We start from the raw sequence: 20,094 nt of genomic DNA, 5'->3' as shown, positions 1-20,094 counted from the left end.
GTAGGTAATGAGACTATTTACCTCACACCAGTTCTAGCCTACCAGAGTGAAATAACATTATTTATAGACAGCAACAAAAATGTTTATTAGTACAGAGGACAATTTTGAGAAATTTACTCTACCAAGACAAACTTGGAGGTGATTAAACTAATTCATGCTAGTTATAGTTCACAATATCAACTGTAACCTTAAATCATATGTGACAGAGGGAGATTGCACAGGCATTAATATAATTAATAATATAATGATTTTCATTGCAAATGTAAATGTTATACTTATTTTTTAGAGTGATACTCTTTTCATGTTTTCTAACAGTCTATCTACATTTATATTCCTAGTATCAATCATGATTTTTCTTTTTTTTTATAGGGAATTCTGAAATATTAGTGAAATAATCACAGTCTGGTAAATTTTTAATATATTGCCTCAGGTGCTAAGTCTCTAATTTGTAAAGTAGACACATGAAGCTTCCGTAGCTTAATATTGCAAATTATAGAAACATTATAAAAGTACCATTAATGATCCCTAGATTTAATCTATGTGTTGAAAACCCCGGGAGTGATTTTTACTTTATTTTTAATTATAACATTGTGTTGGAATTTATTGCAAGTTCAATATTCTATAGTAATAACTGTCCTGATAGTACACGTATTTAAAAGCAAAAAGCAAGCTGAGTGATATGAGTTATGGGTTAACTAATCAAGACATCACTCAATTGGTAGATTATACAATTTATGAACAATTGATATTTGGGAAATTTGAAATGAGTGAATTACTTTTTTTTTTTTTTAATTCTTTATTTTTCCGTGCATAACAGGATGTACATGCCATTAAGTGATAAAATTTGAGGGAATACACATTGGTCACAATACAAAGCATTTAAGAGAATATCTGAAAAAATACATAGTACTCTTTTTTAATTTTTTTAATAAGGTGAACAAACAATCTGTGTGGGTTAAATTGGTGTCTAGTCATCAGGAGGTAATGCCAGTAGTGAGGTGCGGGGCAGTTAAGTGTTGTTTTACAGTGAAGATAGCACCCCGTGCTCCTGATCTGTGCGACTGTTAGTTTTGGGCCCATGGGATGAGGGGTTGTGGAACCTACTACCCTGTGGACTAGTGAGTTGTCTCTTGCTGTTGAGGTCTAGGTAGCGATCCCTCAGTGTGTGTGCGTGGTAGTTGCCCTCACTGGCCGGGTGTGTGGGATGAATAAAGCGTGCTACTTTACCAACTAGTGTCGACCCTCTAACCAGAGCCGTAGGAACAAGAGGCATGGACAGGTCCTTTAGACAGGTCCTCTGTGTCTACGGGTGTCAAACTAACTTACCTGTATGGACTAACATAAAAGAAATGGCATAACATTACAAGTATAAAACAAGCATAAAACATAATTAAAGCAAATAAATGTGAGATGCCATTGTCGCTGTTGCAAAACTCAGGTGACAGCCTTCTTTCTCTTTTCCCTTCGTGGGATAAACATGACAGTCCTACTAGGGTTCCAGGAGTGCGATGTGGATGGTGTCTTAGGGGTCATGGCTCCCTGTGCTATGCCCAGTGAGTTGAGGAAGGAGTGGGCCTCTGATGCCGAGGTGAGTTTCAGCACTGCATTGTCTCAGGTGACCGCTAGGGTCCTAGGTAGAAGCCATGGGTAGTCCACTTTCGCTTTGCGGAGTTGGGTAGTAATGTGTGACAGCGATTTCCTCCACTGGAGTGTACTGCGGGTAATGTCCTGAAAGAAGGTAAGCTGGGAGTTTTCAAACATGTATGTTTTTTTCCCTGTATTGCTATTAGTATGCAGTGTTTGTCCTCCAGAAAGTGACATCTTTCGATGATGTCCCACGGGGCTTTTGGGGGTGCCTGCCTTGCCTTGTTAATTCTGAAGTGACCATCAAATTCCAGCTTTTTGGCTTGTGTGTGACAGGAGCCCAGCCGTGAGTCTTGTCGGGTAGTGTGCTAGTTTGGTCGACATGAGTTTCTGGGATCCCCCCAGATTTTGATGTTGGACTGTCTACTGCAGGTCCTCTATGGTGTCCAGTTTGTTTGTTTGCAAGTCGCGGAGGGTATCCCCATATTGTGTACCTCTTGGTGTAAGCCCATCATATCTTCTTCTGTGGCTTGTACTCTTGTGGTCACGGCTTGTATCTCCGTGCGGGTCAGGTTTAGGTCGGTGTCATACATTTGTTTCATTTCTTGCAGCAATTGCCGTATGTCACATTTTGTTGCCGGGGCCAGGTCGTCCCCCTCAACTTGCTGTAAGTGCGGTGATTGGGGCCTTTGCTGTTCCCCCTGGACCTCCGGGCTCAGCACCAAGCTGTTGGAGCCCGTTTCTAAGTCAGGCTCTGCCGCCATTCTGTGGCCCACAGGGCTTTGGAGCAGGGTCCCAATGTCTTGGGTGTTTTTGGTTGGTCCCATTGGTTGTTTTGGGGATTGTGTCCCCATTTTGTTGCAGGCCGGTAGTGGCTGCTCGTTTGCGGGCGGCGTCTGGTATGCAAGGTCTTGGAGTAGTTCCACTAGATCCCCGAGGCCTCTGTCAGTAGCTTTGTTGTGTAGACCCGGTTCTTGCAGCTCGTTTTCCTGCCCATTTGGGGGAATAAGAAGGGCATCGGCAGGTGTCCCCTTGTGTCTGGGTGATTTAGATATTATTTCCACCAGGTTTGTGCCCAGTGAGCCCCTGGATGACGTAACTCGGAGGAGCTCAGCGGGAAAGCGTCCATGCAGCTTGGTGGTTAAGCTCTGCCCCTCAGTGAATCACATTTTAATGAACATGAATAGGAAGTGTGTCCCTTTCTTTGTTTTTAGACAATAGCCACTGTCCACAATCATCCTAACCATCTGAAAATTATGTGAATTGCACTCCAAAAGGTGCTTTGGACGCACAACATCACTTAATGTTTACATTTTGTTTTTGTTCTCCTTTTCAGCTTAAGTACTGTGGCCAAAAGTTTGTAAGTCTGCTTATTTTTTTTTTTTTTTAAATAAACTTTCAAGCCCTCCTAAGGGACAAAAAACAAACAAAAAAAACAAACAGTTTTCATTGTAACATAAAAGAATAGGAGGTGTAATACTTCCCTATACGATTTGTACATTGACTAAATGTTGCATATTAAAATAATATAAAACAAAATCTAGTTTTAAGCCCCCTCTTAATGTTATAACTGTTCAAGCATTAGTCTTCACATGGCCCCACTTACTTTTATGCAAACGGCAGAGGAGCTGTAAAAGCACAACCTGTTCTTAATGAACACAAGCACAAGAGGCTCAAGAAGCAAATGGCTTCATGTGAGCATCCACAAAAAGAAACGAGCGAGATAGAGAGTTCTGAGTACTGCAGGGTATGTTTGAAGGCTGTGATGGGAAATTTATTGCCCTATATTTTGTATAATTACTGTGCCTACATATAGACATTCCTTTTACATTATGGTAGCATTTGTGGAAAACATTCCTAAAATACTAACATGTACCTTACTAAATACCCATAAGCAAGGTATTTGACCTATTTGCTCTATATTGTATATTTGTTACACCTACTGAAAGTGACAACACGTTATTTCTGCATCTATGACAGTATAGCATACCCTGCAATAGCTTAAGGCACGTTTATTAGAAACAAGAAAACAATGCAATGTTTCGACCCAGAATTGAGTCTTTGTCAAGCTGCTCGACAAAGACTCAATTCTGGGTCGAAACGTTGCAGTGTTTCCTTGCTTCTAATAAAGATGCCTAAAGCAATTGGAGTGCCTGGACCTCATCTCTGTTACTGGTATTGACTCTTGTTGGGCTGGTGTTGACCCATGGTCTATGTCAGCACCCTTTGGCTTATGTGGATGGAGTGCTGTTCCTATCTCTATATTGTATATATAGCACACCCGGTCTGAAAATTTTCAAAGTAAAGTACATTGCATGAACTATAAAAGTATACATCCTTTCACTACTTCTTGAAAGGATGAATGAATAATTTTAAAAAATACATGCTGTATATTTAATCATCCCTCAACAGCAACCTATACACAAAATAGCTAGCCTGTCCTACGTTTATGTGCTAGGTAAATATCGGCAATTTTGAAAATGTTACCTTTTTAATTTAAAATTAAGTCTGCGATCAAGTGGTTAAACATGAATATTAGAACAAATAATAATTAGTATTTCATTCACAAACACAGTTCAAGATATGGTACAAGCAAAAAAAATGCAAATTCAATCAAAACTATGATAATGATATAAATTTAAAGATTCTGAAAACAATTGTGAAAATATTATTCTAGCTTTGCTTCTTTTTTTTCTAAACATGTTTGTATTTTCCTGTAGTCTGAAGTCCCCTGGTCCCTTATTAGTAGAGATGAAAGGTAACAGCCATGATGACAGCAAAAGGACTACCGCCTTAAGCATTTACACAAAGCTGAGCTATGGTCTTCTTTGATCAATAAAATAGTTTTCTACAATGACAGATATGAAAGCATTGGGGAACGAAAACACAACTGTTACATATTAATATGTGACTTTGCTTACCTCCTTGCTCGCAGAGTTGCTGGGCCAGAGCATCCTTGAATATTACTTGCCCCCTGTGAGTAGCTGTTGCCCTGTAAGTACATAAAGAAAGTACATTAGAACTAATATATATTACATAGCATTTAGTAATATTCCAAAGGAACATCAATAAAGACCAATTAATGTTTCGACTTGCTTAGTAACAGTTCATGGAGGAGTTATCATGCAATTGATAAACTTTTGAAGAAGATCAATAGCAGAAGTCTTTCTTTTTGGGGAAAGTATAAAGACTGATCATTTAACCTTTAAAATATGCCTTAATAAGGGATACAAAATGTATTATTTTACCTAGTTGATTAAAGTTCAAATAAAACTACGAGGTTTACTTAATTCATGTTGCCAAATACATGCTCAGGTTCTTGTTTGAAGAACAAGGGTTGAAATCAATCTCTCTAAAACCCTTGAGCTCTTGTTACTGATTTGTGTTTTCTGTACACTCTCACTCCTTGTGGAGATGCCATATTCTTGTGTTTTTTTTTTGTCCCACAGCTGATAGCTTTATTGTACATCACAAGGGGCTGGTGTTCCTTCAAGGCATCATACTACATTCCAACCCCCCCTTGATCTCTTCTTCCCCCAACCTCCCGTGTAGAAGAGTCCCAGTTGAAATGTATTCTTGCCCCATTTCCTAGCCCCCAGCTTCATTGCAAGATGCTTTCAACAAATTATGTTCATTGAGCTAATAACAGCTAATAATGTATCACTTCATCTTGATTCACCTTTTGAGATATTTAACCTTCTAGTGGTGAAAGTTATTTGTACATAGTGAAGCACTAGGAAATGTACATGTTAGCTTGAGTGGGTTAAAAATAAAAAGAAAGAAATAGGTACATCATTTTCTCCAGATATCTAAAACATCAAAAACGTACTTCAGATCTTATTTTCTTTATTCAAACGTGACGATACAATATAAAGAGATATAGACACAGAAAGGGTAAGTAAATATCATGCCCACACATTACTAATCTGGTGCATATTTCCATTTAGTTTGCATTATCAGCTTTCTAGACAACATGAAACCAAACATGAAATATTCTTCTGGAAAAGCTAGTGTAGCTGAAATACCATCACTATATCTTGCTTGCAAGAAAAGAAAAATAGTGCAAAAAATGATTCAGCCTAGGATTATAGACAAGGATGGAATTTCATACCAAAAACACCTAGGATGAAAGGGTACAGTTCTAATTTTTTCCCACATAGCTAAATAAAGTGAAATAAATTAATAAGGTTTATGGGCAGGGCATATACATAATAAATAAGTGGTGTGTTTGCAAAATCATGTAGATTGTAGACAAAATTGGACTGTTTGTCAGAAACTCAAAAAAGTGTTTGTTGAACCTGCAATGAGCTATCACTAAACCTAAACTGCCTCTTCTTGCGTGTATGTAAAAGTGCTCTAGCGAAATGCTTAGCATGCAGTGTAGACAATATAGACCTCACCACTGCGTAACTGTTATATTTTAACATAAAGCAATGTATAGATCAACGTCTATTGTCTATAATTCATGTGGGAAACTCATACCATGCACATGTGTTGTAACATGACAAGGAAAATAAGGATTTAGCTAGCCTTCCTAATGTAACAAACTATCCAACAAAAACATAAATAATAATAGCCTGATAGGATAACTAACTTCAGACAAAAACGCATGGAAACAAACTTCACCATAATAATCTCTCCACGTAATTTTCAAACATAAATACTAGTTAAATACTTTGGCAATCAATGAGGATAACAAAGAAACTGTAAATACTTTTGTAAGCAGTCAGCAACATGATAAAACCAAGAAGAATACAAAAATGGTAATATTAGAGGAAAGCATTAATTTTATGGAGCAAAGTAAAATTTTTATTATATCGGGCATGATGGATAAAGAAGAAGGACAAGTATTAAGGTGGAAACATCAGTATTTAGGAATGATTCGTGAAAGCTGTCTAATAGACATTTTATAGATCACTTGTCCTTTAATTGGCATAATCAACAAAGTATCACTAGTTAACATCACCTGTACAATCAGAGGAGCTGTTTGATCACTTTTCTCTTAAAACTTGTAAAAATTCTGGTATATAGCTTTTATGAAAGAAAAGTGTTTTCACTTCCATATCCTGTAAGGCTTTGACATCACAAAACATTCAATCAACCTTTTAAAATATCAATAACTTCCCTTTAATAAGAATATAATATCCGAAACTTGAACATGTAACAGAAGGTATAGTGCCCATCTTTACTGACCTGGTCTCAGAAAGCATTTTAGCAGTAGAATTATGAAGGTGCCAACATCATTAACAACTCACTGGCAGGTATTACGTTTTGATAAATATGAACTATGCAATTGTTATTTCCCTGAATGTTTGATCACATACACTTTTCTTAAAGGGACACTATAGTCACCAGAACAACTACAGCTTAATGAATTTGTTCTGGTGAGTAGAATCATTACCTTTGGGCTTTTTGCTGTAAACACTGTCTTTTCAGGGAAATGTCTCCTCCCTCTGCATGCAGACACTGAACTTTCCTCATAGAGATTCATTGATTCAATTCATCTCTATGAGGAGATGCTGATTGGCCAGGGCTGTGTTTGAATCATGCTGGCTATGCTCCTGATCTGCCTCTTTGTCAGTCTCAGCCAATCCTATGGGGAAGCATTGTGATTGGATCAGGCTACCACTTCTGATGATGTCAGCAGACTGCTTGTTTTTCCGAGTCAAACAGCATGCAGAGTTACAGCTTCAGGCTTGAATACAGTAAGATTTTGCTATATTTATGGAGGCATGAGGGGCCCAGGGGGGCTAGATGGTGGTTTTAACACTATAGGGTCAGAAATACATGTTTGTGTTCCTGACCCTCTAGTGATCCTTTAAGGTTAATTTTTCATAGAAGAAACTACACATTTTCTTTATAGGTCTTTTAGTAACATTCTTTGAATACTAAAAACTATTTGGGAAAATTTTGGTAATTGGGGGGGAAGTGGTGTTTAATAAAATGCATTACACAGCTTATCCAAGGGCTCGGATCGGCGGGACTAGCTTCAGGAGGTCTGCTTTGGTTGTCAGGCAGGTCCCCTGATCAGATCGTGCTAGGGTGGCATATATAGAAGCCGATCATTAGGGTGTGCTATGTTGCCCTAACTGCATTAAAGCCCTTCTTTTGTAGGATGGCCCAGCACGTTCCAACGTCGGGAAGGGGTTAGGTGGCTGCCCCCTACCATAAATCATCTCTTTTTTTGGCACCACTGGTAGAACTCTGAATCACTAATCAAACAAACCTATTGGTCCATTGTCTGCATCATTTGCGTCTTGATACATCCATGTAGCACTTTGGGGGTATAGAATTCAGACATTCCGGGGCGGAGCTAAGCTACCATGCTGAGAGGTCGCACAGGAGCAGAGCTCCGTGCCAAAAACGCTCATAATACGACAAAAACGGGGCAAAAACCTATCTAATCGTGGATTAAACAACCTGGAGAAAGAAGCCCCACACGGCAGACTCTGGCACCAAGCATTTCGACTGTAATCAGCGGCTACTAACCGGGGATAGACCTGAGGCCTACTAGGACAAGGCGAGGGAGGCGGCCGATCCCCACGCTGACAGTAGCCACTCATCTGGAGGTCTCCCCGGCATACTCACCTCCCCCCCCCCGCCGGTGAGGGATATCCCGGCAACCTAAGCCTTTGACAAAGCAGCAAGAATACAGCAGTGCCTATCCCATATTACCGGAGCGGCGTACACAATCATGGCGGACGCCACGTGTAACCCCCGGCACAATCATCAGCAACTCTCCCTAGAAGAAAGGCTAGATCGCCTGTTGGCAGCCTTCTGGGCTAAACTCTACTACCAGGGAGGCACAGGAGCGGAAACCCCACCAGCGGCAACCCAGGGCCGGACCAAGCAAAGACGCGCGGCTCCTGGCCGCGGTAATAACAAAGTTAAAAAGGCGGGAAGGAGGAGGCGGGCGACTCGATACATACCCTGTAGCCGCAAACCGGGACCAGCGGTGAGGCGTCGTACCCACCAGCAGGGACTACCCCTAAGCAATTTCATCTCCCTCCGGACGACCTGCGCTCACCACGTGGAGTACCCTCACAAGAGACAGCAGAGAATTACTCCAGCAACCCACCGTACACCCACAGCACCCTGGAGAATGCATGTCCAAGAGGCTGTACCGTCCTGCACGCCGGTGATCAAAGAGGCTTCCAGCGGACTTAAGCACCTACCTGCTAACAGCCTCCCGTCCCTGGGCATCGGCTGACGTTAATATTTCCTCCACCAGTCCCTTCCCTGACGGACTGAGTGGGACTTACTTTATGTATATACCGATATAACAGTGATTAACAGTGATCTTCCCTGCTCCCTTTTTAGACCAGCCAGTTACAGCACCCAAACAGGATATCTCACTATGTTTTATATGCCGGTAATGCTCATCTTGATACTCAACTAAGTGAGATTTAAGCAGTTTAAAATGCATACACATATTGACACTATCTTGGCTGTCAGTTAGCCTAGTCTGTTGTTTCATTATTGTTTATTATTTACTGACAAATGCTTACTGTGTCCCCGTCATTGTGCACCAAAAGTGTGCCTAGCATGTTCCCACATAATGTGGGAGTCTCTATGCGGAGGGTATAGGTTAAACTTTGTCAGTGTTTAGGGATCACTACCCTGTCTCGCTAGGTTACTACCCGCGGGTATTAACTCCTTCATGTTATTCTACTGTTAGTGTGCCCTGCAATACTACCTTATGTTATTAAGCCCTAAGCCTTATATGTAAATCGGTATGCCTAACACAAATGCCGATGTATTCAACGATAGGCATCAATTAATTTGTTATACAATTATTTTGTTATACTTTATACTAATCAATCAATTTTTGACAACGTAACCGTTTCGTTAAACAAGATGTAAATTACACAATATAAAAAATGTGCAAATTTTTCTGCCACTGCATAGCTACTGTAACCTTGAATTACGCTGTTGTGGCGTCCGTTAATATTCTGTAACCACCTGCACAACCAAAATAAAGAATTAAAAAAAAAAAAAAAAAAAAAAAAAAAAAAAAGAATTCAGACATTCCGCCAATTGGACAAAATTCGGACGAATTCCAATTCATTAGAAACTGAATGCCCAAGTCTAGTAATATAAAGCTTTGTGTTTGGCAGACAAGTTGGGGTCATAGTAAAAGTCATATACTGCTTATTAAATTGCAGCTTTTTGATGAGTAAAAAGAAAAAGAAAAAGAAAAGGACAGACAAACTAATTTCAGCAGTGTCTTTTACATTAATATTGAATATTGTTTAGATTAGCACTTGCATGCTGTGTGTGCCCATTGCACGGTGTTATGGAACTTGTTGGCAAATAATAAACTTGTAATAATATTAGTGATATCTAAATATAAACTAATTTGTCATTGCTATTATCTGTCATGTGCAAAAACTGCATTATGTAGGCTATGATTGAATTGCTTAGTTTGAGTAAAACTCTGTGGTACGTTTTAATTAATTTGACAAATGTACATTTAATGTAACTGTTGTCAGGTCACATTAATCTACAGATACGCTTTCAGCTATATATTGCTGGATCCAATTACCTTTATAATCTCTTAATTCACTGTCACAAACTGTTTCATTTAATTAGGATAAAAAGCATAAATTATTGCCAAGAATATGTGACATTTTGCATTGTGAAGCTGCTGGCATGGTCAGACACAAGTACACAATCGTTTGTCAGCTAATGTACAGCTATTTAGAAAGTTTAACATTTTTAGATTATTTTCAGGTTAGTAAATATAAGATCTGGCAAACATGATTTCTAAAAATATTTTATTCTATTTCAAGCTGAACTCAAAAAATGTATATTTTATTAGTTTAGTAAAAAAAAAATAAAAAAAAATAAAGCTAGTGCATATAATTACACCAGTATTCATTGCTATATAGATGATTTTATACATTTTCATTTTATTCACTTTCTTACGGCTTTATAGAGGCCAAACACATCGCATGATAATTCTAGAACACCACAATAAGTGCAGTTGTTTGCACCACCGTGCATTAGCATGCAACAGCAAATGCAAAAAGTAATTGTCTTCGCACGAGCTTAAATTGTGAAGTATTTAAAAGCTTGTTTTTAGCAAGGCCGATAATCATGAAGTAAAAAAAAATTGGGTACTGTGTTGAAATAGCCCTTATTATTGTTTTTCAGTTTAATAAAGGTTATATTTTATATGCAATTTGACGTTAGTTCTGTTACCCACGACAACAAAAGAAGACAAGACAAGGGCTCAGGGCTCAGGTCCCTATGACACCGAAAAATTGTATTACTTTGATAGACAATATTGCACGATTGATGTCGTCTTCTGTTATATATGTTTGGATCTGTGATTCTTGATAAATATACTATAGCTGAGATGAAACCTTACTCTATTTCATGTAAGTTTGTTTTTAGTTGACATATTATTTTTATATATGTAGAGTTGTGCTGGTCAGTTTCCCTGTATTTATTTTTCTATGAGTAAATTTGACAAAGGATTAATACACAATGAAGGGTGGCAGCTGTCCAGACAGCAGTATACTTTACAGCATGTTGATCCTCCTGCTACAGACTTATTTCACTTGATGGGATTCGTCGTGAATGTGATTCCATCATTATTTAATATTTCAAATTCTGTGTCTTTCATTTGGTTGGGCAACGTAATATGCAATTATTATATAACTCTGACCAGAATTACTTTTTTATGATTCAAAGTTCACATTTTGTTTATTTGACCATGTTCAGGTCTTACAAATAGCCCCATACAATTTAGAAAGTGATTGATAGTTATAGACACTTGCTTAATTTTGTAATTTAAAAAAAACTCAAAGATCATTCAAAACAGGCACATCTCTATTTAAGCTAGGGAAATAACATTCAGAAAACACCACAATTGTGTTTGGTGATCATTTTAATTATCATGGGATATCGAGTGTGCATTGCGTAGATGGGTCTATGCAGCTAACTGCATCAGGAAAATGACTTATTAACTTGTCTTATCTGCTGCTCGTTTATAGCATTGTCTCCTACATGTTATAAAAAGTGACCAAATCAAGTGTGATGAAAAAACGGCCACGAATCATAGAATATACTTAAGCAGGAGCATAATTAATTTTAGTTTATAAAAAATTTAATCTTCTCAGAGTTTTGTTGGAAACAAACACAACACATTTCTATTACAATGATTTTCCCATTTCCTACTTAATGTAATTTTGAGCACATAGAAGTGCATGGCCTGAAACGATGCTCTACTACTTAAAGGGACACTGTAGGCACCCAGACCACTTCATCTGCAGTTTCCCTGTCCCCTTACGACTGCAATCTATAACATTGCAGTTTCAGATAAAAGACTAGCTAAGACTGCCTCTAGTGGCTGTCTACAAGAGATCCACAAGATGCAATTCCTGTATTTAACTCAGTGAAACGACGCTGTGCATGTGGACGTCTAATATCTTTAAATCCCCCATAGAAGAGCATTGGTTCGATACGTTCCTATGGTAAAGGCCTGATGCGTGCAAAAAACCCGCCACCCATGCACTGACGTTAAAGGAAGTTGAAACGGAGCCAGTGTCAAGAGACTTGGGTGCTGGAATCAAGTCATTGGTGGAAACACAAAAGTGTTAAGAATACAGCTTTGTATTCCTAACACGATATTGTTCCTTTAACTTGGAGCTCAATCTTCAGTTAAGTGGCAAGCAAGAAACATCTAAACAACTCAACTCGTTTTTTTTGTATTTTGTTTTTAACAATTTGAGAAAGTTTACATATACACTCATTATGGTGAGATATTATTATGTTGCTTTTAACAATAATGCCTGCATTAATTGTATCTATTCTAATTCCATTATGTGTATCTCAGCATAGCAGATGTACAAATACTTGTTCTTTTTAAACAACCTGGCCTGCCAAAATAGGGATCGAGCAGGTTTAATGAAGCAGTGCTGACTTGAGTACACATTTCAAATGGTAATCATGCATTACATGGTAGAAATGTTTTTCAGTGTCCTGGCCAAGAAGACTACACCATCTGGGATACCAGTGTATGTGTTTACTTTACTCTGTACGATATTTTCCCCAAAATTGCCACAGAGGAGGTTGTCATTAAATATAACATGCATTAAAGGACCACTCTAGTGCCAGGAAAGCATACTCGTTTTCCTGGCACTAGAGTGCCCTGAGGGTGCCCCCACCCTCAGGGACCCCCTCCCGCCCGGCTCTGGAAAGGGGAAAGGGGTAAAAACGTACCTTTTTCCAGCGCTGGGCGGGGAGCTCTCCTCCTCCTCTCCGCCTCCGTTCCTCCCCGTCGGCTGAATGCGCACGCGCGGCAAGAGCTGCGCGCGCATTCAGCCGGTCGCATAGGAAAGCATTCATAATGCTTTCCTATGGACGCTTGCGTGCTCTCACTGTGATTTTCACAGTGAGAATCACGCAAGCGCCTCTAGCGGCTGTCAGTGAGACAGCCACTAGAGAATTAGGGGGAAGGCTTAACTAATTGATAAACATAGCAGTTTCTCTGAAACTGCTATGTTTATAAAACAATTAGTTAACCCTAGCTGGACCTGACACCCAGACCACTTCATTAAGCTGAAGGGGTCTGGGTGCCTAGAGTGGTCCTTTAAATGTCCTTTAAATGTTTACATTTTAAAATACGAGTTACTAAAAATACTTAAAAAAATATATTTTGTGATGCAATCATATTATACTTTTTTAGAAGACAAGACTTCTGCTTTGGCCGTTGTAGTACTACTGTTAGAGATTTTATCTTGTATATTTTTTATTCCCATTCACAAAACTCTTGCTGACTACACTCACAATTCATCGTCATCATACTGTAATGTTATTGTGTAATATTTAATAACTGAAGTGGTGTTATATATTCTTGCTGTATGTTGTAATATGGTAATATTCTCAATGGCAAACTGTCAAAAACAAGAGAGGCCACAACTGTAGTAGATTAAATATTAAAGAGGAACAGTTACCTGTATTATTTTTTTATTATGGGTTTTAAGCCATATTATTTATTTAAAACATATTATTTCAAAAATACTATTATTACATGAAAAACACAGTGAAAATCGACCAGTAGTTAGCAGAATTCTGATGTTTTTACAGTTACACTATTAGCACACAGGAAATGCAGTGTATAGGTCTGCCCAAGGTGCCCACAGGAACCTTGTATTAGTGAAAACATGATATATTATTCTTAAATTAATAATAAAGTGCTTAAAGATTCAACATTTATCAACAATGTTTTGGCAGTTTTGAGGGGATTTATCATGATGCAAAGACCATTTCTGGAGACAGAAACACTCTAATATAGGTGTAGGTGCCAATGTTCCTGCGGAAATTTGCCATGGTTTTAATGTGTTTCATGCTGAAAGTCACTTATGTAGATATATGTTAACACAATCCTAAAGAACAAGAATTAGTCTGAATTAGTCTGTACATTATCATGTGAGCAGTAGTTTAATGGAACATTAGGTGAGATTACCCCACCTGCTCCCGGCAGTATATACTTAACATATGAACTGTTAATATGCCTAAGGATGGCAATTAGAACATTTAGCTATCAAACGTGTTGTTTAGCCTTTACTAATCACCTTCTATATACAAATGTTAAAAGCATTATTAAAATTTTTTTGTCTAAAGCACTAAATTCGCAGTCACTGAGAAATAAATGGTATAAAAATGTGATTGCAGGAACTACAAAACTACAAACAGACATACCTCGTGGGTCAGAGACCTGGGAAGCACAGAGCCCCATGGGTCCCTATATTGATCTGGCGCTCTAGACGGAGAAAATGCAGCTCTTGTTTACTCTTGACATGTTATATCCAGATTATCCCACCATGTTATACAGTAGAACATTCCACAAAGACCAATGACAATGGATACTTTCTAGCAGGAGACACCAGTATATTTAATTAACCATAAAGTTTTAACCCCTTAAGGACATATGACATGTGTGACATGTCATGATTCCCTTTTATTCTAGAAGTTTGGTCCTTAAGGGGTTAAACACTGGATCTCAATTCCAATCCTGCAAATATTGTGGTTTGTGAGATGTTTGAAGTAAGTAGTAAGATGAGGGGATCCTAAAATTTACACACACAGATTCCCTTCCAATACACTCCCACTAATAATTTTGGTGTATAGTTGGCTAATTGGGATAGAGGGACCAGTATTGCAGCAAGTGGAATCAGACTTTTGAACCTGTAAAATTACACCTTCAGGTCCCAAGTGGTAGAAGTCTTAGGGATGGTAAACCAAGTGATGTGTCTTAGGGAAGGTAAACCAAGAAATTAAATATAAGAAAAGGGCATTTAATGCATTTAAATCAGACAAAGCAAATGCATTGTATAAACAAAATAAGGAAGCCAATATTGCATGTAAAAAGGTGATAAGATAGGCTAAGCTGGAAAATGAGAACATGATAGTTAAAAACCCTCAAACATTTTTTTTTTTTTAAAGTACATAAAATCTAAAAAATAAATTAAATAAAAACAAAAGTGTAGGTACACTGACTGTCAGAAAAAGGACACTGACTGTCAAAAAAGGCAGACATTTTAAATACTTCTTCAGTATGGCAAGAAATATGAAAATCATTACTGCAAAACACTTGTAGAAAAAATTGTGATTGGATGACTCAAGACAAGGTGCTGCAGCACCAAACGAACATTAATGTAAATAAAACCCCAGGGCCTGACGGTATTCAACCTTGAGTACTTACTGAGCTGAGTCTGGGAATACGCATACCTCTCTGTTTTTAATCTTTCAGGATTTTTTTATTTCAGGAATTGTACTGGAGGATTGGAACAAGGCAGATGTGCAATTTTGTGCAACTGTCCTAAAAAAGGATATTATCACACTAGAAAACATGCAGAGACATAACTAATAAAAGGAAAGGAAGATTTAAGTTATGAAGCAGGTAAACAGATTTAAATCTGTTTAGTTTAGGAAAACAGCCCCTCATGGGGTTATAATAGTGTTATACAAATATATTTGGAGCCAATACAACACATTGTCTGGAAATCTATTAAAGAACAGAACTATACATATTTATTTTTCTAATCTATTTATTTATGTAACTATGTAATGTCCCAATTGTCACAGCTGAAGACTGGTATATATGTAACTTGATTTTTATACAATCTTCTTGATTTATAACATCGAATTGTAGTAACACATACACAAAAACACACAAAAAAAACAAATATTCATCAAACTGCTGTGCATTATGCTTGGCATGAACATCAATCTTTTCCAATTTATTCATGACACTTCAGCATATTTACCGGAAGCTAAACATACATAATATTTATAATAAAAAGCTATAGGGTAAAAAAATAATAATAAAAAATAATGATCCAATATTCCTGCTTTATCATAATGGCAATGAATCACAGACTACGATGAATATGGGCACATAATTATATGTACCTCAAAGCATGTTCCTTTCTCATATTTATGAAAGTACATAAGCTCATTGGAGTTCAGGTCCCAGCAAACACAGCAAATGTAGCCAGAGTGCTGATTGATGATCTGGAAGGTAGCCCAGAAGCCTCTGTAGCTTCCATATGTACTTTCGTTTCCAGCAAACAAAACCAATAAAACATAATAAAGTTAAAATAATACTTCCGACTGATGACAAATTAGTCACACAACTTTCACACAGCAATTAAGTACACTTTTCCTGTGTGCTCTGTTTTTGGGATTGTGCCAAAAGTAAATTAATTAAGCCTAAAACCACTATAAAAGCATAAAGATCTGACCTAGACAATACAACACCACACCTTCCGTTTTAATGTTGAGTCTTCTGAGCCAGATTTGTAGAACATTGGTAACATGGGTGGTAAGAAAATGTAGATTTCGATCAATCTTAACTAAACAGATTTATTTTATCTTTAGCCTATTTTCCCACTTTAAATATACCAGCAAAAACATTTGAAAAGAACTTCAGAGTGAAGTAGTCTTGGCAGCTTAAGTCAATATGATAAAAGATTGGATAGAGTTCAAGCAACAGAGGGCATACCGAATGTGGATGATTAATTCAAACACAGGTTGCATATTCGTTAAAGGACAATTGTTTTGAATATAATTTGGGAGATGAGAAGGATTTGCCGGTACTTTTTATGGGAGTTGAGAAAGAATTATGAGTGTCTTAATAAACTGATTCAGTCTTCTTTTCAACCCAATTAATTATGCAGTTATACATGAACAGCAAAAAGATTAGAAATTCTGCCTGTCAGGTAGTTCAACTGGGATTTTCTCTGTTGATAATTGTCAAGCTGACCCATTTAGACTTTTTAAATGTATTTTGTTAGTGTTGCTGGGAGGCACATAGTTTGGCACCAGTAGTAAGGTCTGAGTTTCTTTCACTTTAAAAGGATAAACCTCAGCTGTATCAACAAACAATACTCAGTCATAAAGGTAAGGTAAGGTATGAGGAACGGGAGATTGGTGGTAGATGAGAGATAATATGGAGGGGCTACAATGGAAATGCAGAGGTTGTAACTGAGATGGGTAAAAATACAATGAGGTAGAGGCGTGCAATTACATGTTTCCCGGTCCAACAAAGGACCGTGAAAGAACTTGCTGTGATCCTTTACCAGGGGATTTAGCTATGTGGAACTGCCATTATGGGTAATGCAAAAAAAAACAAAAACATAACTGCTTTTACTTGTGATTGTTACACTTGCCATAATTCCACCTAAAAAACATTACGCCCATTTGCCCCATCCTTACACAAGATTCTACTAAAAAGCCTGCGCTTGTAATTTCTCGCATTGATTATTGTAATTCTCCCTAGAAACTGAAATGCCTCCCTAACGTAAGTAATGAAAAATGCCTATTCTTCTCTCTCCCATAACTACTAGCCCCTCTGACAATCCTTACATTGGCTTCCTGTACCCTGTAGGATTCAATTCAAAATATTAACCTTCACCTATAATGCTCTCAAGAACTCTACCCATATTACATTTCTTCACTAATTCATAGGTATGCCCCTTCTCAGTCTCTCTGCACAGCCGGTGCTCTGTCTCCCCACTCTTACACTTACTGATAACTGATGCTTGCAAGACTTTTCACGGGCTGCTTCTCTGGAACAGCCTTCTTACACCTATCCGGCAATCCCCTAGTCTTCAGTCATTTAAGAAGTCTATAAAAACCCATCTCTTCAAAATGGCCTATGGCCTCCCATTGTAACTTGTATTTCACAAACATATCTCTCATTCTTTCTTAAAGGGTCACATTCCATTCTCACCTTTCAATTTTGCTACTTCTCACACGATCGCTCGAGTGCTGCTCCTCCTATTGTGTTTTTATACCCCACCACTTCTAGCTTGTGAGCTCTTTTGAGCAGGGTCCTCATCAACCTATTGTTCCTGTAATATTTTGTAATTGTCTCCTCTATTTTTAAATAATAACAATAATTATAATACGTCTCCATTAATGTTAATCTCTAAAAGTGCCAATTTCTGTTGAAATCAACTCTTTTGTAAAGTAAAAAAAATACTTAAGTGGTCTGGAGTGTCCCATTTTAACCATAAGTTGTTACTCAGCACGATGTGGCCTTGTACACGTAATTGTAGGTTGTGTACAGGTATGTGATGTTCAGCCTGCTTGCATTGTACAGTTTATACAATAGAAAATATCTTATTATTCGGTCCCCACCATAAAGTTTGTAATATGTGGTGATTAATCTGTGTGGGTAGAGATGTGGTCTTTAGAAGAGGATGTAGGGTCTAGTGAGTGTAAATTAAAGTAAAAGCCTTGCAAATGTTTGTGTATATGAGCTGGTAATGCATGCATTTTTTCAGACCAAGAAGAACATAAATCATAAACACAGATTACAGTAGATGTAAATAAGAGAAAAATTAACATTTATTTCTGGGTTTCAGTTTCTATATGTGCAGGGGTGGCACGTTAAGTTTATTCGATTGATTTTTATTTTTATTTTTTTTATTGCAAACAAAAAACGTCCCTATGAACCAGCCTCCATTGTATGTATGTACACACATACCTGAATCTAACTTAGCAAAATATCTGCTTTTATAAATATAATGCTGTTGAAGTTATTGCTATGTAAACAAAAAGTTGGTTGGCTGAACTAAAATTTACTTTTAAGAAAAATACTTTTTTATCAGCAAACCTATCCAATAAAACAAATATAACTATATTGTATTTTGTGTTTCCATCGTTTGAACTTTGGGTTTCTATTCATGTAGCTGCCACAAAATTAATTTATTGAGAGTGTGACAGAAAAAAGAGTTTTGAATGCTGAGCGAGTGAATTGTTTACTCTACAGGAAATAGCATTAGGCGTCTGCAGTGGCTTGTGTTAATAAAGCTTTAAATGTCTTCCTTTGGCATGAATTAGCTGTTAACAGGTACTGTAGGGATGATAAACTCACATTCCTGTTTTAAGCCATTTTCTTGCAATTAAAAATAATGATGTCATTCAGTTCCGAAATATCTTTTTTAAAGGGATATATAGTCCCTTTAATATGCAGTAATGTTACTATAAGATCCAAGGTAAAATAAAGACAGAGCTACTTTACATGGTCTTATAGATAGGAAGTTAATATACAGAATATACCTGTCTGCCATTGTTTGTACAATGCACACCTATCTGCCAATGGTTGACTATAAGACATGTGTCAGAATATAAAACATAGTAACACTTGTAACGTGATTTAATTTTAGCTATAACAGCCTTAAAACCCAATTACATTGCAATAAACCCATTAAACATAACAAACACTGAAAAACATTTAGAAATGGATATGCAACAGGTCAATATATTTACCTTTCTCTTTAAAATATATAGATCTGTATTAAAATAGATTTCAAAAAAACAATATACTCTTTTAATGAAATCTACCGTACTTTCGTTCAAAGGGATACAGTAACTGTTGTTATGTCTTACATTGTATAAAATACATCACAATGTTATGTGAGAAGGACTTGTATAATTGACTTCACTTAATAGAGGGTAAAGGTCCACTTATAACCCTTTCTCTAGAGAAATTTACTAGTAGAAATATATATTTTTTTTGTGTATGCTATGGCATATGTAGTCCTGCCTACCCCACTTCATCAGCATTGGTTTTGGGTGTTTTAATAATGTCCTTCAAAATGTAATAAATGACTGTGTAGCATTACTAGAGGGTTGTCATGGGTAGTGCTCTATCTGTATTGTCGCTCGTTCTCCCAAGGCATCCTATTCTATTTTCAGTTAGCTTGTAACACTGAATGTCCTTGTTAAAAGAATCACTCTCTAGGAGAGGGCAGATCTTTTACATTAACCTCGTTAGAAGCGGCATTAGGGGAACAAATACCTTGCATGTAGACTGCAGAATAGGAGCACTTTTAACCACGTCAATTATTCAAAGCTACATAGACCCATTGTAGAGAGAATATAAGGTAAACAAAATGTTCTGTCAATATATAATACAGGGCAAACACGTTTGGCAAAACTTCACTGGGTAACTTAACAAAGTAGTGCATTGATATTGCTTCTCTCTTT

The 20,094-nt window shown here is 37.4% G+C and overlaps 1 protein-coding gene across 2 annotated transcripts in view; it reads right to left on the bottom strand.

The window, feature by feature from the left end:
- Positions 1-20,094, bottom strand: part of RELN (reelin) — a 466,948-nt gene that overhangs the window by 296,020 nt on the left and 150,834 nt on the right. For both annotated transcript variants that reach the window (XM_063448139.1, XM_063448140.1), the window contains exon 4: positions 4,506-4,576. In XM_063448139.1, coding sequence (XP_063304209.1) covers positions 4,506-4,576 — 71 coding nt within the window. The remainder of the gene's footprint in view (positions 1-4,505; positions 4,577-20,094) is intronic.

Source organism: Pelobates fuscus, chromosome 3 (assembly GCF_036172605.1).
Source record: "Pelobates fuscus isolate aPelFus1 chromosome 3, aPelFus1.pri, whole genome shotgun sequence".
NCBI classification, from domain to species: domain Eukaryota; kingdom Metazoa; phylum Chordata; class Amphibia; order Anura; family Pelobatidae; genus Pelobates; species Pelobates fuscus.
This window is presented reverse-complemented; position numbering and strand designations above follow the sequence as displayed.